Genomic DNA, 26,930 nt, shown 5'->3' on the forward strand with positions numbered 1-26,930 from the left:
TTTCACTGCCAAATGACTGTGGCCGAGCCCTTTCCTGGCTCAGTGAATCTAAAGGGGGCGGCGGTTTTACCTGCAAAGTTAATTAGGTTTGTTTATTTGTGTAAAATTTACATTCAGGAACCCTGTGCACATCCTTTATGGAGGCACATAAGAAAAGACAGAATTGTTGAGGGGGGGAAGCTCGAATTAGAGTTTAAATGTGTGGCTTTGTTTATTGCTTTGTTTATTGATCTGTCAGGTATTCAAATGATGGGCTGTCACTATGGAGTGCTTTGAATGTCTTACAAGGTCATCAGAGTGTCATCACTCAGAAATGTATTTGTTGGGTTTTAAACACTATCAATTTTTGATATTTATTGCTTTATTTCTGAAATTCAATGGGATAAAGCTGAACATATGCCCAAAAAGGCATTAATTTTGTCAATGCAGGCCTCATTTTATTTGTGAAATGTCTGTGGACAAACACTATTTTCTCCAGCATATTCACATTTCTTCTCTTCACTAAAGCTCTGGCAGTACTTGTTCCACAGCATCGAGTGGTGTTTAAGTGTATTAGAGAAGGCCAACAGGGCATTAAAATAATTTATATCCTTGTGTGATTTTGAAAATCTGACCCGCAGGTGTGGAAATGATCCACGAGAAACATTATGAATACTGACATATTTCCAACAGGATATATCCTAGTTATATTATTCATTTTACTTTATTTGGATAAGATACTCTTGATGTAATTGTAGACAAATTATGAATTATACAATGTAGAAAAAACATATTTGCTCTGTTGAGTTTAAACAAACAAGTGTCCAGTAAACACACCTTTTCATAATGAAAACAAAATAAAGTTTCTTATATCATAAGGATGCAAATGTAGCTTGACTAACCGTGTGTATTATTTGCATGGAAACTCCACAATATTGCACTTACTAAGTTAGTGTATGTAAATGTGGGTTAGCATAAATCATTCTGGACTTGACATGTTAGTTCAGTGTTTAGATGTGATCTGTGGTAATTCATGACCAGCGCCCCTGCAGGCCAGGAGCAGCAGAGGCTCCTGCTGGTGGCTGCTGCCATCTTGTGTTCATTTCAAGGGCTGCACAGATGACCACATTTACTGCAGATGCTTTACAGTATTTTAGCCTCTGCATTTCCATCTAAATAGCTCCCCATGTAGCTCTAACGTTATTTTGTCCAGCTCTCAAAATACTACTTTGTTTATTCCACCAGTGCTGTATATATGTAACTAACAAATAGGTAAATGTTAAGCTCAATAGTTAAGGCAACGAGAAAAAAGCAGGAAGGAGGGTTTAGTTCTAGCGCATAAAACATATTTTTTTAGTGCTGCATATCAGAGTATTAAACATGTGTTTCAGTTTGTAAGAGATGTCTTGGTTGAAGTCCCAAACAAAGTCGCCAAGTTTGTAGTAAACTTTTATAAGAGTATAATCGACTTGCTTGCACTCTGGGCCACACAAAGTTACAGCAATGATTACAAGATACATACACACCCAAAGAACAGATAAAATGATTGACGTGTAATCCAGCTAATCAGTTTGTGAAGTGGGCGGGATTTCCTGTGACATTGACAAATCAGTAATAGCGCAACAAGAAAAAAATTCAATATGTCAGCAAAACAATACAGAGTGGGAGTGAACTTATGGACAGCAGTCATATTCTGAAGAAACATTAATATTTTCCACCTAATTGTGTGTTATTTCAGTTCAGCCGAAAGGTAAGGTGCTTCGTATTTAATAAACACTTACAAGGAGCGACTCAGCGTAGTGCTAACTGTCCAAACTTTCTGACATGAACATAGATTGTTAGCTGAAGAGCCTGTAACCGGACTAACTAGCTAGCAAGCTAATTGCTATCGGCAGCTAGCTGTTAGCCAACTTCTTCAACGGTCGAGCGAAACAAATAGCCTAAAAACATCCCATATATTTGTCCTTCGAAACTATGTGCTTCTAAATTGAATATTAAAGTTTCATTTTGTTTCTGAAACTGCTCCTAAGATCATGCCAGGAGCTTGACTTTCGTGTAAACTTTGATTTTGTCTGCTTATCCGTGATGGCCACCAGGTTTGTGGAAGCCATGATCCAATCAGAGTTACTTCTACAGAGTGATAGTTACCAAGCTAACTGTCACAGAGCAACGATGTAACGCTAACGCTAGCCTAGCTATATCGGCTCTAATGTTATTGTGTATTATTAAGCATCTGATTGTTAATAGGTTTATTTGGACGTCTGTTTCAACGCCTTTTTCTTTCAAACGTTACTTTTGCCAGAAATGTGGTGACAGCGGTGATAGTAATGTACTGATAACCTTAACGTTACTCTAGAAGATCCGAGATTAGACACAGTCATGTTACACGTTTAGGTGCAGCTATATCTCTGAGGTCTGACAGCGGAAAGTAACAGATTAACAGCTTCTAGTTTAACACATAAAGATGGTCAGTCCGATTTGTGCTAGAATGGCAATGATAACCACAGAAGTTGGGTACTGTATGTGTTAACATTAGGTTTTGTAGGCCACACACAGCAGCTCTGTGTCTGCAATGTGCAATACTGCAAATGTTTCAGGCACTAAAAGTACAAGGATGCACCAGCTCTCCTTGGTACACTTGCACCTTGGAGAACCTGCCACAGTTCTTGTGTGGATTTCAGTTGTTAGTGTCCTCTGACTCTTCTTGTGATGCCAGACTGACTCCATGATGTTGAGATCAGGGCTCTGTGGGGGCCAGACCATCTGTTGCAAGGCTCCCTGTTCTTCTTGTCTTTGAACATAGTTCTTTATGGCTCTGAATGTATGTTTGGACTCATTGTCATGTTGCAGAATTAATTTGGGACTGAACAGACGCTGCTCTGATGGTATTATGTGATGGATAAGAATCTAAATGTCCGAAGTGCTTAAAATCTTTGCTCAGTACAGCAAAGTTATGTTGTGAGTGCATGTCACTTTTGTTACTTAGGGCTTTTCTGATAAGGCTTGAAAGTTGGTTTATTTATTTTTTACAGCAAGATAAATTTAAATAAATGTCAGATCTTACAATGCACACTGCTTTTATGATGTCCGAAGTGCTTAAAACCTTTGCTCAGTACAGCAAAGTTATGTTGTGAGTGCATGTCACTTTTGTTACTTAGGGCTTTTCTGATAAGGCTTGAAAGTTGGTTTATTTATTTTTTACAGCAAGATAAATTTAAATAAATGTCAGATCTTACAATGCACACTGCTTTTATGAAGATTTTCCTATGATTTAAGTATTCTTTGAGGAGATTTGTATGCAGCAAAGGCCAGTTACAATATATGGCACATGCCAGAACCCCTGGGATGCATCCTGATTTATTTTGTCTTAAAATGCTAGAAAAACACACTGATATGCTGTTAAATAAAGTTTAAGAAATAAAGGGAATCATTGTTATGTTTTTATTGACACTGCCACAGAGAAGATGATTTAACCCACTGGTAATTTTAAATTTTTAAATAATAAGAATTATTTAAAATCTTTAATGCATTACATTTGCTGTTCTAAAAAGAAAATAGCAGACATTTTTAACCTCTAAAAAACTAAAATACATACGATTTTATGTTGGTATTAGACTTGAATTGTTTGCATGGCATTAATATTATGTCCTTCCTTTTTCCTGCAGCTGTCTGGTATCCTTCCAGCAGTTCAGTAGATGTCCACCCCTTCAGACGCATCAGGTGGTATGTCCCATCCTGGCCCATCTCCGGGGGCAGGTCTATCCCCAGGGCCCATCTTGGGCCCCAGCCCTGGACCGGACCCCTCACCAGGTTCTGTTCACAGTATGATGGGACCCAGTCCTGGACCTGGAACACCTAATGCACCTCATGGCATGCAGGGCCAGGGGCAAAGCGATTACTCTCAGGACAGCATGTATCCTATGCACAAGGTACAGTGGACTGTTCAGTGCCTGTTGGTGTCAGTGCTACACAAGTGTTTTAATAAAGTGTCACTGTGACATCTCCAAAAGGCTTAGGTGTTATTGTTCAGTATTTTAATGGGATATCTGATTATTTGACTAATACATGGGTCAGACAGATACTGTATCTGTCAATACTGGCTTGTTACAGATTGGTCTAGGTGCTCATGTTGCATGTTTAGCAATAAATTGCAGTATACAAATACCAAAATACATTTAAGGTTATTTAGAAACACTGCATAACGCAGTTTATGTGAGGACAGGTTTTTTTCATTTTGAAATATATTTTCAGTTGTATATTGTCACATTGCAGATGTCTTGATATATAAAAGACATTAATAACTAAGACATCAGACTAGACAAAAGTTTACTTTCCCCACAGTCAGAGAATGTGTTCAATCTAGAACTGGCAGTTTTATCATCTTCTTTTGAGATATTTAGCTGTGCCTTTAGCTAGGGTGTGTTGACATGCAGCCCCTATGAAATATAGCTACATAACCAGTTGTTAGTCTACCTCTTTAGCACACTGATCACCTTTTGATAGAGTTATGACCTAATATGAATAGAAAGAGACATGGATTTGCTTTGTGCAAGAGGTAAGAGCAGTATTTTGAATCTCAGTGGTATGGACAATTTATGAGTCGGTTTGTTGAATGGCATACTATTTTCATTACAGTCCCCCACAAAGTGTTGGATATAAAAATAGGAGCAATCTTAGTTCTGATTTATTTATTTTTATTTCCTATTTGCAGCCTATGGAGGGGATGAATGACAAGACCATGGCAGATGTGATGCACTTTGGTCACATGAAAGGTGTGGGGATGAGATCTCTGCACAGTGGTATGGGGCCTCCACAGAGTCCCATGGACCAGCACAGCCAAGGTATTTTAGTGCTGAAATTAAAAGCAATAAGCTCTCCAAGCAAGCAAGATTAAGTGTCACTGTTTAAAATACATTTGTACTAAGACAATTTTTTTTGCTCAGTAGCATCAGAAACGTCATTAATACTTTGGTAGTGGTTCCAAACCTTTTGGCTTGTCAGTATTAAGCCAGTCACATGTTGCATATGTCTACAGAGTATAACCTGATCGACCAAATCATGATTATTCCTTCTTAAACTATTTTATTTACATACTTCTCATAGGTTTGAAGAAGTAGAATAATCCTGTCATCAATTGAAAATAAGCAAATATTAGCGAGAGAGAGAGGTCTGAAACAAATAACCCAGTTTTGTAATGGTGGCATACAACTAACTATGTATTTTTTGCAGTTCTGTCTTGTTAATAATCATGTGACCACATAGATTATTATTTTATGAACCTTTTGGTGGCCCCTGACCCCAAGGTTGGGAACTACTGCTTTAAAAAGACTAATGGGAATTTTGTCTTTGTAAAATTATTAAATGACCTTCCTGTCTGCTGTAGGATACATGTCCCCCCATCCATCACCCATGGGTGTCCATGAGCATGCTTCTAGCCCCATGTCAGGAGGTGGTGGTGGGGGACCCACACCACCCCACATGCCTCCCTCACAGTCAGGCCCCATGATGCCCATGGATCCTCAAGTGGGCATGCCCAACATGGGGCGGGGCCCTTCGGCTTTCAGTCCGGTCCAACTGCAGCAGCTCAGAGCTCAGATCCTGGCCTATAAGATCCTGGGCCGTGGGCAACCACTGCCTGAAAACCTTCAACTAGCTGTTCAGGGCAAGAGGAGCCTACCTACAATGCAACAACAGCAGCAGCAACAGCAGCAACAGCAACAGCAGCAGCAGCAGCAGCAGGCACCTGGTGCTAGTCCTTACAACAGGCCTCCTGGTAAGAAGATACAGTTTTACAGTAATACAAACAGGCTATTTTGATACTTTGGGTTTCTGTTTATGAGCAAGTGAATCCATATTGTACGGGATTTGCTTATTACACTGCAAGGTCTCTTAAGATCAAGGTTTAAAGACAAATGTGACTTAGTATTGTATTTTTTGTGTGAGTTTGTGATTTAATGGAACCGTTCTGAATGCATTAGGTACTTTAATATGAGTGCTCTGTGCTCTCCATGAAATCTGGGCCAGGCCACTGCCAAACATGGAGGTTTTATATCTCGGCGTGGCCAAGATCTGGCCTGAAAGCATCCACACCTGACAGCTGACGTAACCCAGCACCAGTAATGTGCCGGCTGCAGTGAATGGACACGTAACCGTGGCCGGAAACCTCTCAAATCCAAATAATTATAATAATTATCCAAATAATTATTTCTGGTGACAGAAATGTTTTTCGTGGGAAAAACCACATTTTTTGGTGAATAATAGAGAAAAGCAGCAAATTTAGAAACTGGAAACTGTTCATATGTATAATTTCTCTTAATTACAAAAAACAAACAGCAAGTAAACAAGAAAATAAAAGCATTTCCAGCTCTAGCTACCATCCCATCCCAGATTCACGTTATGGGCTGGGATCACAAAACAGGCTGAGGAATAATCTCTTACAAACTGAAAATGCAGAAGTGCTCCATATAGCTAGACAGAGGTATAATAAAAAAAACTTACTCTGTTGAAAGGTATGCCAATGGCATCTATGGGTGGACCCCAGTCAAGCCCTTGCCCGACCCCATCAATGCAAGGACACAATCAAAGCAGCGTACCCAAGCCTTGGTCTGATGGTAAGTACCGTACAAGTGTATACGATTGCATAATATGGTAGACCGGTTGAGCTGCATTAGCTCTGAGTTATGTTGCACCTTTATATCCCACGCATGATGACCCACTCCAGGTTACACCTGACTGTTTGATGTGATGTCTTACATCCGATTCTCTGTGAAAGAACCATTAAGCAAATTCTTTGAAGCTGCACAGGATATAATGCAAAGTGTTGCAATCCCAGGTTGGCCTACAGTGCAACAGCACTAGCTTTCAAAGACCACATTTTTTCTGTCCTGAAACTCAATTTGCATATGTTGCTGGTCATCTGGACAGCTCCATCCAGCTGAAAGCTTCTCTTTCCAGTTCTTTTTTTCTCTGGGTGGCAGTAAAACTTTATTCTTTAATTTCCAAGCTTTTGAAGCAAGCTTTTGTATTAAAAAATATTTTTATAAACATTAGATATTATGCCAGAGATGAGGGAATTTATTCATCCATGAACCATCCCTATCATCGGTAGCTCTTTAAGAATGCCACCCCACAAGTGGCAAACCGGCTGCATCAATCACAGGTAGCGATTACTTGGTAAACATTTTACCTTGCAAGTGGATCACGTATTTTTAATTATTTGTTAGAGTTCATACAAAATTCCTGTTTTATAGCTTACACATGTTGGAATGATAAAGCTGGACAGTATGGTAAAATGTCCTGCAATATGTTATACGTAGCCCAAAATGTATACACCTTGTGGCATCTGCCATGTAGGAAATCAGAGTGCTCACGCCCCAAGATAGTTGACCAAAATGTCTGACATGCCTATGGACGTACGAGCAGAACGTGTTGTTTCCAGGCTAAAAATGTTACAGACTATTTTTGTGCCAGTTAGGGTGGGCATTAATTACCTTTACTTTAAATCCATGTGTATTTAATACAGTTGTGCATATTCCTCAAGAAAGGGGAAGATTCTCTCCAGAAGTGATGGCACACTGCTTTGTTTGTATTGACAGCACACAGGTCTTCCTCAGGATTCAGAGGAAGGCTGACCTGGTGGAAGGGTTTTTAACTTTTGTGCTTAGACAAAGTGGTGTGCCATTATTTTTGGGGGTATAGGGTGAGGAGCTCGGTCACCCGGGAGGAGCTCAGAGTAGAACCGCTGCTCCTCCACATCGAGAGGAGCCAGCTGAGGTGGCTCGGGCATCTGTTTCGGATGCCTCCTGGGCGCCTTCCTAGGGAGGTGTTCCAGGCATGTCCCACCAGGAGGAGGCCCCGGGGAAGACCCAGGACATGCTGGAGGGACTATGTCTCTCGGCTGGCCTGGGAACACCTCGGTCCCGGATAAGCGGAAGAAAATGGATGGATGGATGGAGGGTATTCCCATTGTTGTTGTGGAAGGAAATGGACGCCTGTGCATCAGGAGCACCTGCTTTATTTGTCATTCAGACCCAAGTACAGTTTCCTTCTTCCTTTGTTCTCCAGGTCAAGGCGGTGAAAATCAAGCCAATGCTCAGAAGCACCTCACCCCTGCTGGGAGTGGACGCCCATCCCCTGCACCACCTCAGGCCGCTGCTGTGCCAGCTGGGCCTATGCCAGGCAGCTCAGTGACCCCCCAGCCCCCTGGACAGCAGGTATCCCCCATGTTGCAGATGCAGCAGAAGCAGAACCGCATCACGCCAGTCCAGAAGCCCCAGGGCCTGGACCCAGTGGGGATCCTGCAGGAGAGAGAGTACAGGTATTTATCATCCATCTCATCAGAAAGTACTGCACATTTAATCCATAAACAGCTCCTGTCATTATAACTTATGACATTAAATCATTCAGCAAAAGCTATAGCAGTTCATTTATATAGCACCTTTAAAAACAGCCATTGATCAAAGTGGGCATTTTTCATTTTGAGACTCATTATTTAATGTTGTTATTCTACTGTATTTTTGAATTAACTACATCATTTACAGTACCAATGCAAAATACCACTTGCATGGCATTAACTTCTATGGTGTGTCTAGCTCACTACACTTGCTGCACATTGACTTCATGTCATCATTCAGATTGCAGGCTCGGATTGCACATCGTATCCAGGAACTGGAAAGTCTGCCAGGCTCCCTCCCTCCTGACCTGAGGACCAAAGCCACAGTGGAGCTCAAGGCCCTGCGGCTGCTTAACTTCCAGCGGCAGGTGAACAAAAGCTGCCGTGTTTTAATGTTCAGTGGGACACTGTACCAATAAATAAACTACCTGCAATGACCCATGTTTGAGGGGAAGAGACTCAACTGTTTTTATTGTTGATACTGTATTTGCACTGCTATAAGCACACGTAAATGCATTCCATTTACCCTTGGCTCAAGGTCTTTGTGTCCACACAGTAGGTGTTAGTTTTCTGCCCAGAGACATTTGTTTATAGACTATTTTAAGACTAGGTTACAAGAGTGATGTTAAATAGATTTTTTTTCCTTCATAATAATGAGATTATAAAATGTACTTTCAATTGATGTCTAGGCATTTAAGGTTGTGAAGAGTGAAGACACAGGAAACATTTAAAGAAGGGGTTGAGGGCATGTTTTAAAATAAGATAACTTTCAATATCTCAGCAGTATTGATTTAGGCCTAGATTTGATGTGTAACCTGTGCATATCTCCAGCTGAGGCAGGACGTGGTGGCATGCATGAGGCGAGACACGACCCTGGAGACGGCCCTCAACTCAAAGGCTTACAGGCGCAGCAAGCGGCAGACGCTGAGGGAGGCACGCATGACTGAGAAGCTGGAAAAGCAGCAGAAGCTGGAGCAGGAAAAGAAACGCAGACAGAAACATCAGGTGATCTGCACTAGAGTGTTTATAATGATACCACAGAGGTGTGGTTCAAGACGTAGGAACAAAGTTAGTGTAGTTTCAGTACTGAATGGCTACAGCAGTAACACTGCTTCCCACCACGAGTTGTTCGACTTGTGAAAATTGCCATGGAAGCCTTAGAAACTGCAGCTGACAGTTAAGATTAAGACGAGGAAACAAAACAGTCAGCAGCAGACATCCACATCCAAAATACATTTCACTCTTGTCAGACAATAAGACAGCAGCATCAGTCAGTCCCTGCACATTGAAATGAATCCATCATAAATCTATAGCAAACTGACAAAGAAAGTGGAGTCTTGTATTGCTTAATGATGTCTTCTAGTGTGCCACGTTGTTCAGATAGTATCTGTCCTTCAACTAGCTTTATGACATTTTTCAGGAATATCTCAATAGCATTCTTCAGCATGCTAAGGACTTCAAAGAGTATCACCGCTCCGTGTCCGGTAAAGTCCAGAAGCTCACCAGAGCTATTGCCAACTGGCACACCAACACAGAGCGGGAACAGAAGAAGGAGACTGAGAGAATCGAGAAAGAGAGGATGAGAAGACTTATGGTGAGGACCAGCAAATCACACCAAAGCGCATCACTTCTTTTTGAAATGACAGTTCTATAAAAGCTGTACACTGAATGCTAAAAGCTGGAAGACCCACCCTGTCTAGAACACAAAGTACAACATGAATGTGATGTGCTGCATGTATGTGTATGTATACTGTAACATTTTATTACTGTTTAGAATAGAATGGGATTATTCCTTCATGTGTAAAATCACATTAGGCTGTAACTTCTGGTTTTGTCACAGCCAAAGTTTATGATCCGAGGAGCTCTGGAGCTCTGTGGTAATTGTGAGTAGTCAGTCATGACAGTGACTGTGGCACAGTATTTAAAGTGACAAAGTATGACTGGCTGATAAATGATCCCTTTAATAAGGTTGGTATTTGCACCAACACTGATTTTTTTTATTTATTTATTTTTTTTTTTGCATTTGATTAATACATTAGCACCAGAGCTGCACTAAACATGTTAAGGGCTGACTAACTTTGAATGGCTTAACAAGCTGTAGATAATATTTTGGGAATTGTTATCCCCAAGAATCTCTTGTCTTCATGCACCATTAACCTTCTGTCACCATCTGTCATTCAGGCAGAAGATGAGGAAGGCTATCGAAAACTGATTGACCAAAAGAAAGACAAGCGTCTGGCCTACTTGCTGCAGCAGACGGATGAGTATGTGGCAAACCTCACCACCCTGGTGTACGAACACAAAGCTGCCCAAGCTGCTAAGGAGAAGAAGAGGAGGCGGAAGAGAAAGAAGGTAGGATGACAAATGGTGATAATACACTGCTGGTTGTCAGATCTGCATTCAGCTGGTTTCTGAAAAGCTTCTTTTTTCCTCCAAGGTTTTTACTTTATATTGCTTCACTATTATTTATATTGCATTCATTATGTTTTCAACAGTTTGTGATGTTTCTTGATTATATATGGCCTTCAAAGTTGTTGTTTTTTCTTGCAGAAGACAAAAATCTTTAAGACTAATAAAGTTTAGTTTTTAGTGTGGCTTGAACAAAGCAGAAAGTCACTAAAGACCTTTGTCAAAGTTCAGGCCAACATATTACAGTGTGGTTGGTGCTCATATTCCTGTGATGGTGCTGGGTTTATATCTTTACATAAAGACAATCCAATCAGTTAAAATTTTCCTTGGAGTATCTTTCGTAAGGACAGTGGGGTTACCGTCCAGGATCCTCAGTGACCTGGTGGGCTGAGAGTACACACATAATTTCACACCTTCTCTGAGATAGGCTGAACTCAGGCTGTGTCATCTTTATAACTGGGGCAAACGCCCACAAACTCTCAGCCATTCACTGGACCCGCTTGGAGATTTGTACATACCCTGTCATGATATAGAATAACCTCATTTGTAATGCTATGCCAGCTGAAGTGGTTTATGTGTTTGATGTCTAGAAGGTGGACGGAGATGGTGAAGGCACCAGTGCCATTGGACCCGATGGAGAGGTGAGCTGTAATGCTTTTTCCTTTTTGTTGACATTCTGTTGTCATGGTGGTAACTATAATCAATATTTTCTTATGATAATGTGAAAACAATGAGACAGGGTTTGTCATGAACCTGTACAGAATTATCACCGCTCGGCTTTATGGAGCTTTACAATGAGTTTCAGCTCACAACTTGACCTTTTTCAGCAAAAACGTTTTAAAAGCCCACTATGCACTACCTTCTGAGCTGCAGGCAGGCACAGTTTGTGACTAGTTGGTGGACACAGTGGAGCATGTGGCAGCTGAATCCCTCAGTTGTGGAGTTTGTGTATATCAAAAACAGATCAAAGAGTGTGAATATTCACCAAGTGACTCAAACACTACTCAAAATGAATGATAATGTTGCTCAAATGACTCACTTCTTGTTAGGTTCACCTTATCAACAAAGGTGATGATATGTTAATGCGGCACCTTGTTTCCGCTGCTGCTGTTGAACCAAAACTGCATTTGACCTCGCTTCTCAAAAAGTGCCCTGGCAGAAATGACAAATGAACAGTAATTATCCTTTCAGAGCCAGACTGCACCCTGGATAATGGTAGAACCGAAGCCAACTGAGCATCTTGTAAATAACTCAACAAAACCAATTAGAAATCTGCAAAGCTAGTTCTTATTCACATCTTCCCACAGCTTTTAATTGCATTGTCCTCCCTTGTCTGCTCTGAAATATGCAAAGGCCTTGATGGCCAATTTGGAAGAAACACTGATTAATGTCCCTACATTTGTTTATCTTTACAAGGGGCTTTGAAAGTCCCATATGTTGGATTCTAATGAATGGGGTGATGATGAGCGTGGAACAGGGATTTATTATTTCTGTGTTTCCGCACCATTTAAATAGATGAATCAGTGAATCAAGGACAAAGCTCAGGTGCGTCTGAATTGCCCAGTAGCACTTGTTTTGTTCCTTTGAGTACTCGCAGAATAAGCATGTTGGCTATTCTGTAAGTATGGCTTTTCTCTTTTGTGTTTCCTGGCTGCTATTTAAAATTAGTTTCTGTCTGTATGCCTTTTATCACATGCAGCCAGCAACAGATTGTCAGTATAGCCACCAGTGCAGTCTAGATACTGTACTATAGTTCATGGTTATGATGTCTGAATGAATGATTAGTTTGATTTTTACCTAATTATGCCATAGCCTTAAATATTTGACATGATTTTGTTTAAAGGCTAAAACCATTAATGCTGTCTAAATTAAACAACACAAGTTCTGTTCTATTTGTGCAAATGTTTCTCCTTCTGGTCTGTTTGTCCTGCAGCCCATGGACGAGAGCAGCCAAATGAGCGAACTGCCAGTCAAAGTGATTCAGACAGAGACGGGGAAAGTTTTGCAGGGAACGGATGCTCCCAAATCCAGTCAGCTGGAGGCTTGGCTTGAAATGAACCCCGGGTGAGGAGGCGCAATATTGCGCATTAAAAACATTAATAAAGCCCCTTCCCTGTCTGGGATAATTTCTGCCAACGGTGTATGTTATGTTTCTGTGTGATAGAGCCAGTTGTAACTGTACTCTGTATTCCCCTTGTTCTCCTCTTCCTTGCGGTTCCACCTTTGAAAACCAGCTATGAAGTTGCCCCGCGGTCAGACAGCGAGGAGAGCGGCTCAGAGTTTGAAGAGGAGGTCGGTGACTTTCTCATTAATAAACTTTCATGGGGGGATTTCAGATGAGCCTCTCTCTCCTTTAGATCTTCAGGTTGTGCAAATGTTAATAAATGGGTCTTAGGGAATGTCTCAGTCACTCCAGCTCACACATCAAAGTCCACCAGGGGGCTGTAGCTGTATGTATTTCACCAATGCTGATTCTGATGGCTTCGTTTTTTCCACATTAGAGCTACTTCTGTGATCGCTCTGTATTAAGCATGTATTATCCCCTTTGCCTCATAAGGAGGAAGAGGAAGTGGCCAAGGCAGAGACAGAGGAGAAGAAGACAACTGATCCCAGTGGAGACAAAGTGACTGTGAAGGCTGCCAAGCACATCATCGAGTATTGTATTCCTTCTGTCACCTTATCACACTATCTCAGATTTACTTGGCAGGAATTCCATTAGATAGTGAACTTAAAAAAAGTCTAGTTTTTGCCATGGATGGTTAATGTTCTTGGTTGGAGTATTGTTTAAAAAAGATATTGAACATTAAAAATTAACACATTTTTTTATATGTTTTTGAATCAAGATTATAGACAAAAAATGAAATGAAATAAAGCTCTGGGAGTTGTTGTACTGAGTCTAGACTTTTCCACCTGAGTTCCAGGTGCCAGACATAGCTAAGACTTGAGAGTAATCATTAAAAACACACAGTTCAGTTTGATTAGACAGGGTTTGAAAAATATATATCTCTTATTTCATCAAACACACATTCAGGTCGGCTAAGCAGGACGTGGACGATGAGTACAGCGTTCCTACTGGACAGACCAGCTCCCAGTCTTACTATGGTGTGGCCCATGCCGTCATTGAGAGGGTGGAGAAGCAGTCGTCACTGCTGATCAACGGCACACTCAAACAGTACCAGGTACACGCATCCATACACATTCACTAGCATGCACATGTTTTTGATTTATTTATTTTATCCACTGTTTTCAGTTAGTTTATTACTTTTCTGTCAACCAGTCATTTTAATACAAGAAGCAATCACACAGTATTTCTTAATGAATTTTGACTCATGAGTGCAAAAATGTGCTATGGAGCCTTTTCTCAAGTGGATGATGACCTTTCCTTGAATTAACCACCTCGGAGGGTTTTTCAAATGGCAGCTGCATTTGACAGGACAGTTATTTTCACAAACAGACAGAGGGTGACTGTAAACCGGACTGGATGAAAACAATCAAATTTGTATTCATGAAATAGTTGGCAGCATTGTAAAATACATGCCGTTATTTAGATAAACGGAATCACTGGTATGACAGCCGAGTGCTCAGCCGTCAGTCAGGCTTAAAGACAGTGACAGCGTAACCACGCTGTACTTTTACTGTGATGCTGCAAGCTCATTTATACTGTAGTGGACATGGCAGTGACAGTATATTACTGGAGATAGCGATTTAGTAATTGGGTGCTGCTAACATTTTTTCCTTCATCCAAGCAGGTTGTCATCTAGCGAACCTCTCATTTATTGTGTGACAGACTTTAAATGAGATATGGTGGCAGCCCCTTAGGGAAAACTGGAGAGATTTCAGCTGTAAAATAATTGGTCTGCAGAGCCAACGGTGATCTGTGTATCAAACATGAAGTGTCAACAAGAATTTATAGAAGCTACATACTGTATGCATATTGGACCACTGCCAGTTTGGTATTTTTAATTACCTTTACCCACAGGTTTCCATTTCTCAGGAATTAGTTCTGCAGTGAGGTGTTTACTTAGCAAACATAGTTGGTAATTGGCTGGCCATCCCCCTTTTCTGCTGCAAGTGCTCTGCCTCCATTTCCTGTTTCTCCCTACTGTACTGCAGATTGTTTTCCCCAACAGGTGAGTTATACAGTTGGTACCATGCTTGGGTTATAAAATGTCACAGTGCTCAAAGTACTTTTGCAAAGCACACTATGAAAGACATCAAATTAACTTCTTCAAATGAATTGAAAGGTTTGTGCTATTACATGCAGAGAGGCAGAGGGAACACATTCAAATCTCCAGTTTTTTTTGACTCATACAGTCCAAAATTTTACTAGAGGGGTGTAAGAAACATTGATGGTTATAGGAAGCGGTTGATTTCATTTACTTTGTCCAAAGGGTGTGCTACCAGATATTAAGTTGAGGGTGTCAGTAAGTCTGCCCAGTCCTTTGTTGGAGTTCTGTGTGGAATGGATGAGATTTAGCCTTTTTTCTCTGCTTTTTTGTGTTGTTCCAATGCATACAAACAAGTAAACAAATAAACATGAGAATACCAAAGAATTTGTTATTGCACCTATTTTCTGGAAGAAGTGGTGTGTTATCTGACAGAAATGTGAGGGTGCCAATATTTTTGGCCATGACTTAAAACAAGAAAGAGCATGACATATGTTAGCCTTGAAGTATTATGCATTTTAGCTATCTGTGAGAACTTGAGTTTTTTCCCTCTTAATATTCAGATTATCACATCTGTTTAACATGTTTGTCTTTTAAAATGTTTTTACTTGCCCTCTCTCTGTTGTGGTTATCTTATGTACAGAGGGAGAAGAAATAAAAGAGTTGTGGAGGACTGATACTTCCTCTGCACACATACTTTTAGTCATGCCTCTGTTTCTCTGTGTTCTCTAGATCCAAGGGTTGGAGTGGATGGTGTCCCTGTACAACAACAATCTAAATGGCATCCTGGCTGATGAGATGGGTCTTGGCAAAACCATCCAAACCATTGCTCTTATCACCTACTTGATGGAGTACAAGAGGCTTAATGGCCCCTATCTCATCATCGTTCCCCTCTCGTCAGTATTCCTCAGCTGGCATCCAACATGGCTCTTATTGTGTTCTAACACTAAAATATTGTCTACAGTGTTTAAAATTATGTGAGGAAATTGTTTTAGATTGAAATATACCAACCTTATCAGTTGAAAACACAAGATGGGGCTGTAATAAAATACAGGGGAGTCAGGAGTCCCATCACTCACTGCAAGCTGTTTGCTTAAATGAATTTGAGCGTCAGGTGTTCACACTCGTCTGACCGCAGGGAGTGATGGGTCAGAGTTACTATTCTGCATAAACTGTTCTGAATAAACATTAAGCTGACCTTGATTATAGAATGACAACCCTACCCCACCTTCTGAAGACAGGAAACGCTATAAAATAGCCCTGTTGGGAAAAACGATTAGAGTAAAACATTAAGAGAAGACGGTTTGCATTTTTGAAGCTTTTCTCTCATGAAAGTAAAACATGAAACGCTTCCTATAACATAAGGTAAATCCCATGTTTATGTAGCTTATCTGTGTGTCACATTTTCAGACTCTAGTTTTCGGTTTGTTTGAGCAAATCACTGTGACAATTAGTGACATACGTTAATTCTTGGCTGTTTGACAGATGATTCGGTCCCTGATCCATTTCTGCAGTAAAGACATCCAGAGATCTTTTTATCTTGTTTTTCACCTATAACGAACTTTTCCTTTGTTGCAGTAAAACATGTTACACAAAGCATCAGAAACTCCCTCAGCATTAACTGAACTTCCTGAACACTTTTACATCTGACTAAATCTAAAAGACACTAAAAGTTAACTTGAAGAAACTAGCCTAGCAACTCTAATGCTACAAATACCTCTTAAAGCAATAATCTGTATAACTGTTGTTACACCAGTACTCAAAATATTACCTTGTCTAGTCCCCAAACACAATGTGATACATGCATGAGTCTGAAGAAAATGTTCCAAAATAACAGTAAATTAAAAAAAAAAAGTTAAATTGTCTCACCATCTGCCCTTTCTTAGAAGTAGCCTCCATTTTCTGTTGTTAATTTTCAGATGAAAATATGGGAATATGTGCAACACAATTTCACTCAAGGACTATTACACATTGATTTCTTAAAATCCAGTGTTCTCCTACATTCACACTTAAACTGGGGGTTACTCTTATGTAAAATTATTTACCAATTAATCCTCCACTGTCTAAGCACAAAATGAAAACAGACAATAGCTTTACTACGTAAATGGCCTTAATAAAAAATAAAATAAAATCACTGTGTTGTAGCAACTATCTAAAATAACAAATCAGCTGCTGAGAGGGAGAGCAGGGAGGTCTGTCTTATGCACATTGTCCAAACAAACTCGACTCCTTAACTATGTTTGGTTGTTTATTGACAAAGCGAACCATCATCTTACGAAGTCATAATGTGGAACATGGGACAAGCTGGACAAATATCCCTGATCGTGATCACCTAACTTGTGTACATGGTCTCAATCTGTCATTAGCTGGCACCACTTTGCAAATAACATAGTGTGGCAGTGGAGTATCATCAGGACCAGTCCATGGAAATCCAAACTTTAAATATTCATGGTCATACTGTGCTTACTCTGTTTTCTGCTTGGCCCAGACTCTCTCCTCTCTCCCTGAAATACTATAAATCATTTTGCCCCACATATAGCAGAGCTGAAGTTTGATGTTTAGTTATTTTTTCTGGTTTATCTCGTGCTGCGCCTTCTCTGAAATCCTCTGGCACCCCCACACTGCATCCTGTTCTGATGTAGACCAGGGTGCAGTGTGTAGTTTGGACCTTTAAGCACAGCAGATGAAACCACCCTTCGTACTCACATATTTGCCTTTTATAGATGTAGTGAAAATTCTGGTGTAGCTCCCAGTTGCACATGTCACATAATTAGTATATTTTTGGGATAATTAACAGTTACAAGTGTGAAAGGGTTACAATGAACACCAGGTTTGCTTTCTGCTAGAACCATTTTTTTCATCATTACTGCTTTTTGGTTGTTAAAATGAGCATAGCAGAGGCTGAAGTTTAGGCTCAATACCACTGTGTTACAACAGTGTGCTTTTTTGATATGCACAGTGAGCATATGTGGAGGAAAGTCTTAAATGCGCCCTCTTTCGCTTGTACTTGTGTGTTGGGAAATTCAGGTTAACGAGCAGAGCAACTGATCTGCCCAGGGGTCCCACTTTTGAGCAAAGCCTTCTTTAAGAAAAATCTCTCATAGTAAGATGCAATCTGCTTGAACCAGAAACTATTGTGCTTCGCCACTGCATGGGATTTTGTTTTTCTTCTGAATTTTATCCATTTATTTCGTCAATTTTTAAATAGGTTTTTGCCTTTCCTTTTCATGGCTTGGCTAAACTCAGCTAGAAATGTCTCAGTAATTTCCCTAAATTAATTTTTTTCCAGGACTTTGTCTAACTGGGTCTATGAACTTGACAAGTGGGCCCCATCTGTGGTCAAAATTGCTTACAAGGTAAGAAAAATTTCATTTTCTCTTTTGTTTTCCATCACAGACGCTCAGATTGCTTTTGGCTGACGTATGACGCAAAGTTGTCTTTTGTTTGTGTCACCCCCATTTAAGGGCACCCCTGCTTTGCGCCGTGGGCTCGTGCCTCAGCTCCGCAGTGGGAAGTTCAATGTCTTGCTGACCACCTATGAATATATCATCAAGGACAAGCACATCCTGGCCAAGGTAAAAGAGATCAAACATCTCTGTACAATACACTGTGCCACTTGCACTCTATTAGTATTGTTTGTACAGATGAACGGGGTACCTTTGGGTGTTTGGAAATTTCTCCCAAGGATGACCTGTCGAGGGCCACGATTTTTTTCCTGAGGTTTTTGCTGATTTGTTTTGATTTTCCCATGTTGTCAAACAAAGAGGTACTGAGTTTGAGGGTAGGCCTTAAAATTCATCCACAGGTTCACCTCCTATTGACTCATGATGTCAGTTAGCCTATCAGAAGCTTCTAAATTCACGACATCATTTTCTGTAATTTGCCAAGTTGTTTAAAGGCACAGTCAACTGAGCGTATATGAACTTCTGACTTCAACTGTAGGTGTGAGTTCACCAAGATAATTGGTTGGCTGTGATAGTTCTTCTGTTCAGGTGCCATTAAATCACAGAAGAAGAGGTTAGGATGAGATGATGTAAATAAGAGAGGACCAGACAAATCTCTAATGTACATGATGGAAATGAGACATTCACAATTGTTTCATGTGTTAACTGGGGGAATGTTGCATCTTCTCATCGCTGCACACAAATTTGATGTTTGTGGCTGCTTTTTTCCATCTCTTTGGTGGAAGTTTAAGTCACATGCTTCATACGCTTAGTGAGTTATTCACTGTGTTTCCATTGCTCATTATCACTTTGTTTCTTTCTGTATACCAACATTTCCACCTCAGCCAAGCATAAAATCCTTTTTGCAATATCCTGACTTTTTTAATTTCCAGTGTTTCCACTCATGGTTTTCATGTACAAATTGAAACTCTGTATTAAAACAAGTGCATGAAAACACACTTTCAGACGTGCGTACATATTTTGCTCATGTATCATGTATCTAATGTATTCATTTAAAAGCTTTCATTACTTCTTTACTAATCAGTGCTAGATGACTGATGCCTGAGGTTTTACCACAGAAGTGCCACAAGGAGTGTGAAATAAATTATTCCTGATGATTAACTTATTATTATAGGTTGTTGGAGATTAGTTAGGTCAGATCCATCATACTGTAGGTCTGTTTTTTTTTTTTTGTTTTTTTTTTAGTGCAGTGAGCAGAGTCTGTGGATCTATACATACATACATCACCTGACATCCATGTGTGACATTATAGTCGGGGACAAGTCTGTGAAGAGATTTATAGACAGTAACATCATTAAAACAAATGTAACACCAGTGATGAACTTCAAAACCTGTGAGGTGACTTCTTTTCTTTGTCCCTGTTAAAACTCTGCAGCAGTAGCACTCTGGATGAGCTCTAATTGAGTTATCGACTTTTGGGAACCGTGCACTGCAGTAGATGATCCTACTAAATTAATGCACAAGCTCCTGAGCTGCTCAAAGGCAAAGAAGAGGTCTAGTGTTTGTAATGCTCCTTTGATGATAGAATGCTGTGTTAACTGCATTCGTTGTCAGAATCAGTTGTAATGTGTGTAATGTTCTGACAATAAGAACATAAAAAATGAGAGGAAAAAAGAAACTTCACATTTGTATGCAATAATAGTAGTAGGAAATCAACATGTTCCTCTGTGCAGCCACTCCTGAGCTCCTCTGCAATTAGAAATATTTAAAATGCAAATGTGAACCTGCTGGGCTTTTCACAGTCCTTAAGTGTAGAAAGAGGGGTCCAATCAGTCTTTTTGCACATTTTTGCAGATTCGTTGGAAGTACATGATTGTGGATGAGGGTCACCGCATGAAGAACCACCACTGTAAGCTGACCCAGGTGTTGAACACCCATTACGTGGCTCCCCGCCGCCTCCTCCTCACCGGTACACCACTACAGAACAAGCTGCCGGAGCTGTGGGCCCTGCTCAACTTCCTCCTGCCCACCATCTTCAAGAGCTGCAGCACCTTCGAGCAGTGGTTCAATGCACCGTTCGCCATGACAGGAGAGAGGGTAAGTCCTGGGAGAAATGGCCTGGATTTTTATGTTTGTCTTTCATTTTGGTAAAATACTAACATTTTACTGACAGTTTAGTTAGATCAGGTAGTTTTTACAAATTCTCTTAATTGATTTTTCAGCTCGCTTGGTTTTCTTTGTGTCGTGTGTCTTGAGGACTGGAATCAGAGCAAAGCATCCAAGGCTATGCAAAGTAGTGAATGGTTTCCAAAATTCAACCAATGATTTTATCTCGTAAGGTTATTTAATTTGATGAATTATCAGTGGTTGTTATTATAATATACTGTAAGGAAGTGTTCTGTAAGAGCCAAGCTCAGTTGCAGACTAATGTTTTTAACATTGAGTCAGAGGTGAAACAGTATGCCAGCAGTATTGTCCTCTATGCTTAGAGAAGGTCCACCTTCAGATGTCATATTTGAGAAAATGCATTGACCCAATTTGCTGTAAACAAGAAGAAAATGATTTTCTTTTCAAACCATGACATAAGCAAGCAAAAACTGCCGCTTCAGCCTCTGCCTCTTTGTGCTATATTTTACCTCAAACTTTCAACCAGCTGGTTCAGTGGAGTTCGCAGATTTGCTTCAGTGCTGGCACAGAATGACAGAGAAGAAAGAAAGCTAATAAATGAATAGTCTTTTTTTGTCTTTTGTGCAGACACGTTATTGTGCTTTGAACATTACCGCCATGAACTGTTGATCAGTGGCATTCCAGGAAACAATCGGCAGCTCACAGACCTGCTTCCTCATACACAATACAGACAAAATTTTTATTCATGAACGTATTTCTTCATATTGCTATCAGTGCTCAAAACACGCGTAGCACCTTTTGATGCCAAAAACATCAGATTTATTAAAAATCCAACCTTAAGGAAACAGGAGTATTCAAGTAGCCACGCAGATTGTTGATGTTTTAAAGATAAGTCACTATGCTGCCACACAACAGTCTATGGTGTATCATCACATACGCTTTGACTTGTTTAGGTTGACCTAAATGAGGAGGAGACCATCTTGATTATTCGGCGTTTGCATAAGGTGCTCCGCCCCTTCCTGCTGCGCCGACTGAAGAAAGAGGTGGAGTCTCAGCTGCCAGAAAAAGTGAGACAGAACATTTCAAGTTTGAATTGAAGTAGCATGGTTATATTTGCTGTATAGTTTGCATTGAAGAAAACCTGCACTGTTGTTTGACTAAACTGTGTTGAAATAAATTGGTGTATTATAAGTAAATATTGGCATATAAAACCGTTATCAATCTCCCCCAGTAATTTTCACTGTGCAGAAATGATGACAGAATACATGACGTGCCTGTTCTTGTTAGATTTAATATGTAATTAAGAGTAACGTCTGCCTCGAGCAACAGTTTAATCAGTTAAGGTTTGCTTCTTAAACTGGCATCTACCCGGTACCATGAATAATGTAGAGTGGGTAGCTGAAAGCTATAGACAGTTTACATTAAGTTTCATTTTCATACTGAATGTGGATTGTTATTGGGAAACGTTGCAGAATTTAAACACACTTAAGAAAAATGAAACTTATGAAAGTAATGACTTTTAGATAAAGTTCTTTGTAGGTATATAGCAAATGTACATAATATACCTTTTACATAATGTTCTTTACACTGTATTATATTTCTTGTTTACCGTTATGTTTACCTTACATTGTCAAGAAGGAGATGACTGTGATCAAGACTGGTGTCAGGTCAAACAGCTTCATTACCTGAAGAATGATATTTTTCATCCACACAGGTGGAGTATGTTATAAAATGTGACATGTCAGCCATACAGAAGGTTCTGTACCGCCACATGCAGAAAGGCATCCTCCTCACTGACGGCTCGGAAAAAGACAAGAAGGTAAATATGGCGAGAACCCTGTGGTGTCACTGTAGGTGTGCCCTGTTTTAATTAGTGTGTGTCGTCCTGACAAACTGAGCAGTATAATTAAAGCTCAGCGATATTTATAGTCTCCTGCATTTTATCAGACGAGCAATGCATTTTGTGTAATTGCAGTTGGCCTGCGCGTTAGCTTAATTATTCTTACTTATCAGTTCATCTCTTACTGCAATAGAAAGAAAAACCTAGATCAGATAATCAGATCAGTGTGGTGTGACCATCCTTTGCCTTTTCAATGACACCAGTTCTCCTTGATATATCTTGGAGAGCTCACTGTACCACAGTGGGTTTAGGCTGTCTCAGTGTCTTTGGTCTCTTCATGTGACCCCAGACTGACTCCATAATGATGAGATCAAGGCTCTGTGGGGGCCAGGCCATCTGTTGCAGGAGTCCTTGTACTTATTGTCTCTGAAGATGGTTCTTTATTATTCTGCCTGGACGTTTGGTCTTGTTGTCATACTGCAGAATGAATTTGACTGTTAAAATGCCTCTCTGAAGGTATTGTGTGGTGAATAAGAATCTAAACATCTAAAGTGCCTAAAGCTTGTGCACAGTACTGCATATTGCAAATTGTATCCTAATAAAGCTACATCTTTGCTTTTAGCTTTAGCTTGGTTTTCAGTGAGGCACAATGTCCACCTGGGGATGCAGGCTGCACGGAGCTCAAAGGAGTGATCAAACACTCAGCGTCATTTACATGACTTCGTAATGAAACTTAGGCTGCCATAGAATTTGTGCTGCTGAATATACTGTCATTCATATTTTAGAGCAATGTGAGGATAGTGTGACAGTGTGAAGTGGGTCTCATGGTGGCATACCTACAGCTGAGCTTTATAGTGAGTTTCAGCTCTTTGTTCAGGTTTTCGGTCACTCTGTCCTGTCAAAGCAGCTGCAGCAAGAAACAGCTGCTTTCAGAGAAGAAGCTCTAAAAACTAACTGCCCTCTGCCTCCTCAGCAACAAACAGCAGACAGATACAACTGGAGACCAACTGGTGAACAGTGGAGCATTTAGCAGCTAAATACAGTGCCTTGCGAAAGTATTCGGCCCCCTTGAACTTTGTGACCTTTTGCCACATTTCAGGCTTCAAACATAAAGATATAAAACTGTAATTTTTTGTGAAGAATCAACAACAAGTGGGACACAATCATGAAGTGGAACGAAATTTATTGGATATTTCAAACGTTTTTAACAAATAAAAAACTGAAAAATTGGCCGTGCAAAATTATTCAGCCCCCTTAAGTTAATACTTTGTAGCGCCACCTTTTGCTGCGATTACAGCTGTAAGTCACTTGGGGTATGTCTCTATCAGTTTTGCACATCAAGAGACTGAAATTTTTGCCCATTCCGCCTTGCAAAACAGCTCGAGCTCAGTGAGGTTGGATAGAGAGCGTTTGTGAACAGCAGTTTTCAGTTCTTCCCACAGATTCTCGATTGGATTCAGGTCTGGACTTTGACTTGGCCATTCTAACACCTGGATATGTTTATTTGTGAACCATTCCAATGTAGATTTTGCTTTATGTTTTGGATCATTGTCTTGTTGGAAGACAAATCTCCGTCCCAGTCTCAGGTCTTTTGCAGACTCCATCAGGTTTCCTTCCAGAATGGTCCTGTATTTGGCTCCATCCATCTTCCCATCAATTTTAACCATCTTCCCGGTAGAAAGGAGAGTGAACATTGGACTTAGATTCACCATATGATCACAAACATAACTCCAGGTGAATGATGGTGTTGCTTGTATCTGCTGGATGTGTAAATAAGCCATTATTTTGTTACTCCTTCACTAAATCAACTTAAAAAAGTGATGACATGTCATGTTCCCAACTTGTTTCCACTGCCCTCCCCCAAAAAAGAATCATTGTTTTGAGCTGGAATTTAATTCTTTTATGGATTTAATAATTTTCTTCAGGGCAAAGGAGGAGCGAAGACCCTGATGAACACCATCATGCAGCTGAAGAAGATTTGCAACCACCCATACATGTTCCAGCACATTGAGGTGAGCACTGCTGAAATTCGGATTTCTATGCTCCTGTTTTTATGTGCAATATTTAAAGCAAAATGTGGCAAAGTGCAGACGCAAACTCACAGTTACATACAGTAAATGAAGCATGTGGCTTGAACATCAATCATGCTCCCACTGAAGAGATGAAAATTTATTTCAGACTAAAACATCAGATCTGTGTTTTATACAGTTTCCCCCACTGAAGTTTGACTGGAGCTCTTTTTGTTGCATCATCTTGTTGTGTTTTACTGCCACCTAAACTGGAGAATTGATTCTGACATCTGTTCCCAGTACAGCCACATTTAAATATAAGATTTGATAACCGTTCTTTATTTAAACCAGTGAATGTCCTGTGTTTTAGGAATCTTTCGCTGAGCACTTGGGCTATCCAAACGGCATCATCAGTGGGTGAGTCAGGCAAAAGGCCTTGGTGCCTGTACAGTTACACTTCCTCACGTCATGTGCTGAAAGGAGCTGGAACTGACAGAATCCTGATGCTGGTCCTTTGGTAAACCCGGCTGATGCTGGGTCAAATGGTCTTATAAATGATCTTATACTTGTAGAGTGCTTTTCTATGCATTGCAGCACACTCAAAGCACTTTCACACTATTTGGCCATTCACTTCTAAGCGCACTCACATTCATGCACCGGTGGACTGGACAAGCTGGGAATCAAACCGCTATGCTTCTGGTTAGAAGACAACCCACTCTACCTCCTGAGCCACAGCTGCCCCAACGTAGGTTCTGTATATGTTCACACAGATACTGTGAACGTTGAGGAATATGTAATTAATAATACATTAATAAATATTTACAGTGCATCTACTTAAGACTACATTATAGTGTGGCATATATCATTTAGTAAGTGTTTATATACTGGTTTTACTGGGCTTTCTACATTGCTCTCCAGATCCTTTTCAGATGAGGGTGTTTATAGGAAACCAGCCTTAATCTCAGCTCTATTAATGTGATTTTCGTTTCTGAATGAAATGCACAGTCACAAACAGATGGCCTCCCAGATAATGTCTTCAGAGCTTTGTCGGTGTCTCTTTGACCTTGTGTAATGCTCAGTGAAACAGTTTGGTAATTTAATGCCTAATTTTAGAAGTCATTTGGACTGTGTTAGGTAATCTGTCTTGAGGGCAGAGAGCAATTATTCATAACAACAGTTCACCTCAAATCACACGTATGTGTTAGAGGCCTTTTGCACATCCTGTTTCTGTCCTTGCTTTACTGTAATAAAGAGGGAGATTTGGGCATAAAGCAGTGAACTTTTCTCTCTCTGGTCTCATCACTGTCTTTCCCATTAACATACCATTGGTTAATAAAGAGCTAAAAAGCATCACGAACAAAATGAAGTGACCGGGGAATAGTCGAGAAAAGAAATGACATGAGAAAAGCTAAAAGAAGGTATAAGAATAAGGCTGAACATAAACACAGAAGTGGTGATTTGCAGCTGGGAGGGAACCGCCACAGGACATTTTGTGAAATTGAGGGAAGAAATGATGCATATCTGCCAAATATTTGTAATAGTTTCTGCTGTTGCTTTGAAAAAAACATGACTTCATTGACAATATTTCCTTTATCAGAGTCTTCTTCCTCAGATTGTAAGGTTGACATCAGGCAGGAGCGCGTTACACTTTCTGAAAGCCTGTAAACAGTAAGACAGCCCCTGGCCCAGATAATGTTTGTGGGCAGGAGTGAAACAAAGATACTTGTATTCTTTTGTAACCAAGAAATCATCTGGAAAATTTCCCTGTTGCCTTCAGGCCTTTTTATTCTCTACCTGTTTGTAAAACTAATCAGGGTTGGCGGTTCGATCCCTGGTTTCTGCAGTCCACATATCAGAGTGTCCTTGGGCAACACACTGGGCCATAACTTGCTCCCAGTGGCCTTGTGTGGCTGCTCTGCTGGCCACCAGTATGTGTGAATGTATGGATGGACAAGTAGGGTTAAGCACTTTGAGTGCTATGGTAGAAAAGTGCTACACAAGCGCAAGTCTGTTACCATTTGAATTATTTTATTGGTCTGTTGTTGTGTGAGCTGCTCCAAACAGATTGCCCCTTGTATTTCATCTGCTGTATGTATGGATCACAAACAGCAGCAATGCATTACAAAATGCCCGAAACAAGCAAAAATGAACAAGGACAAGAAATACTATCTCAGCTCTCAACACCACAGCGCACAGCATGTGGTGTATTGAAACAAGAGCCTTACTTTGATTCAGTCAATATGGTGCTCCACCTTTACCTTACATGTTTTTGTAGGTGAGTGAGAGTAAAGCTCGTGCTCCTGTGTTGTGTGGGCCACTCTGAACAACCAAACACACACAAACCTTAAAATTGCTGTCTGTTTGGTTTTTTTGTGAAGAACATTCCCCTTTGGTTACTGATATTTTGCAAATACATTTAAAAAAAAAACTATTTAGAAGTGGTGGAGGCTTGTAGTAATTAAAATGTGTTTAGCTGTTTACAGGGTTGGCGTTTCCCTGAATGGACTTTAGGATGATCACAGGCCTCTAGTTTGATGATATACTGCAGCATTAATGGTTGTTTACATAGAGGAGGGTATCTGGACCTTTGTACGTCTGGTTGTA

General features: G+C 40.3%; 1 protein-coding gene across 1 annotated transcript in view; it reads left to right on the forward strand.

Annotated features, from left to right (window-relative positions):
• The first annotated feature begins 1,599 nt into the window (after positions 1 to 1,599).
• smarca2 (SWI/SNF related BAF chromatin remodeling complex subunit ATPase 2) overlaps positions 1,600 to 26,930 on the forward strand; it is a 49,492-nt gene continuing 24,161 nt past the window's right edge. The window contains exons 1-23 of the mRNA XM_020585915.1: positions 1,600 to 1,729; positions 3,645 to 3,908; positions 4,691 to 4,820; positions 5,363 to 5,752; positions 6,489 to 6,590; positions 8,044 to 8,296; positions 8,613 to 8,739; positions 9,203 to 9,376; positions 9,792 to 9,965; positions 10,553 to 10,723; positions 11,371 to 11,421; positions 12,714 to 12,844; positions 13,015 to 13,072; positions 13,338 to 13,435; positions 13,812 to 13,959; positions 15,679 to 15,842; positions 18,236 to 18,302; positions 18,411 to 18,521; positions 20,205 to 20,447; positions 21,431 to 21,544; positions 22,192 to 22,296; positions 24,243 to 24,329; positions 24,697 to 24,743. Coding sequence (XP_020441571.1) covers positions 3,675 to 3,908; positions 4,691 to 4,820; positions 5,363 to 5,752; positions 6,489 to 6,590; positions 8,044 to 8,296; positions 8,613 to 8,739; positions 9,203 to 9,376; positions 9,792 to 9,965; positions 10,553 to 10,723; positions 11,371 to 11,421; positions 12,714 to 12,844; positions 13,015 to 13,072; positions 13,338 to 13,435; positions 13,812 to 13,959; positions 15,679 to 15,842; positions 18,236 to 18,302; positions 18,411 to 18,521; positions 20,205 to 20,447; positions 21,431 to 21,544; positions 22,192 to 22,296; positions 24,243 to 24,329; positions 24,697 to 24,743 — 3,179 coding nt within the window. The 5' untranslated portion in view covers positions 1,600 to 1,729; positions 3,645 to 3,674. The remainder of the gene's footprint in view (positions 1,730 to 3,644; positions 3,909 to 4,690; positions 4,821 to 5,362; positions 5,753 to 6,488; positions 6,591 to 8,043; positions 8,297 to 8,612; positions 8,740 to 9,202; positions 9,377 to 9,791; positions 9,966 to 10,552; positions 10,724 to 11,370; positions 11,422 to 12,713; positions 12,845 to 13,014; positions 13,073 to 13,337; positions 13,436 to 13,811; positions 13,960 to 15,678; positions 15,843 to 18,235; positions 18,303 to 18,410; positions 18,522 to 20,204; positions 20,448 to 21,430; positions 21,545 to 22,191; positions 22,297 to 24,242; positions 24,330 to 24,696; positions 24,744 to 26,930) is intronic.

This window comes from Monopterus albus, unplaced genomic scaffold, assembly GCF_001952655.1.
Source record: "Monopterus albus unplaced genomic scaffold, M_albus_1.0 scaffold385.1, whole genome shotgun sequence".
In the NCBI taxonomy this organism is placed as follows: Eukaryota; Metazoa; Chordata; class Actinopteri; order Synbranchiformes; family Synbranchidae; genus Monopterus; species Monopterus albus.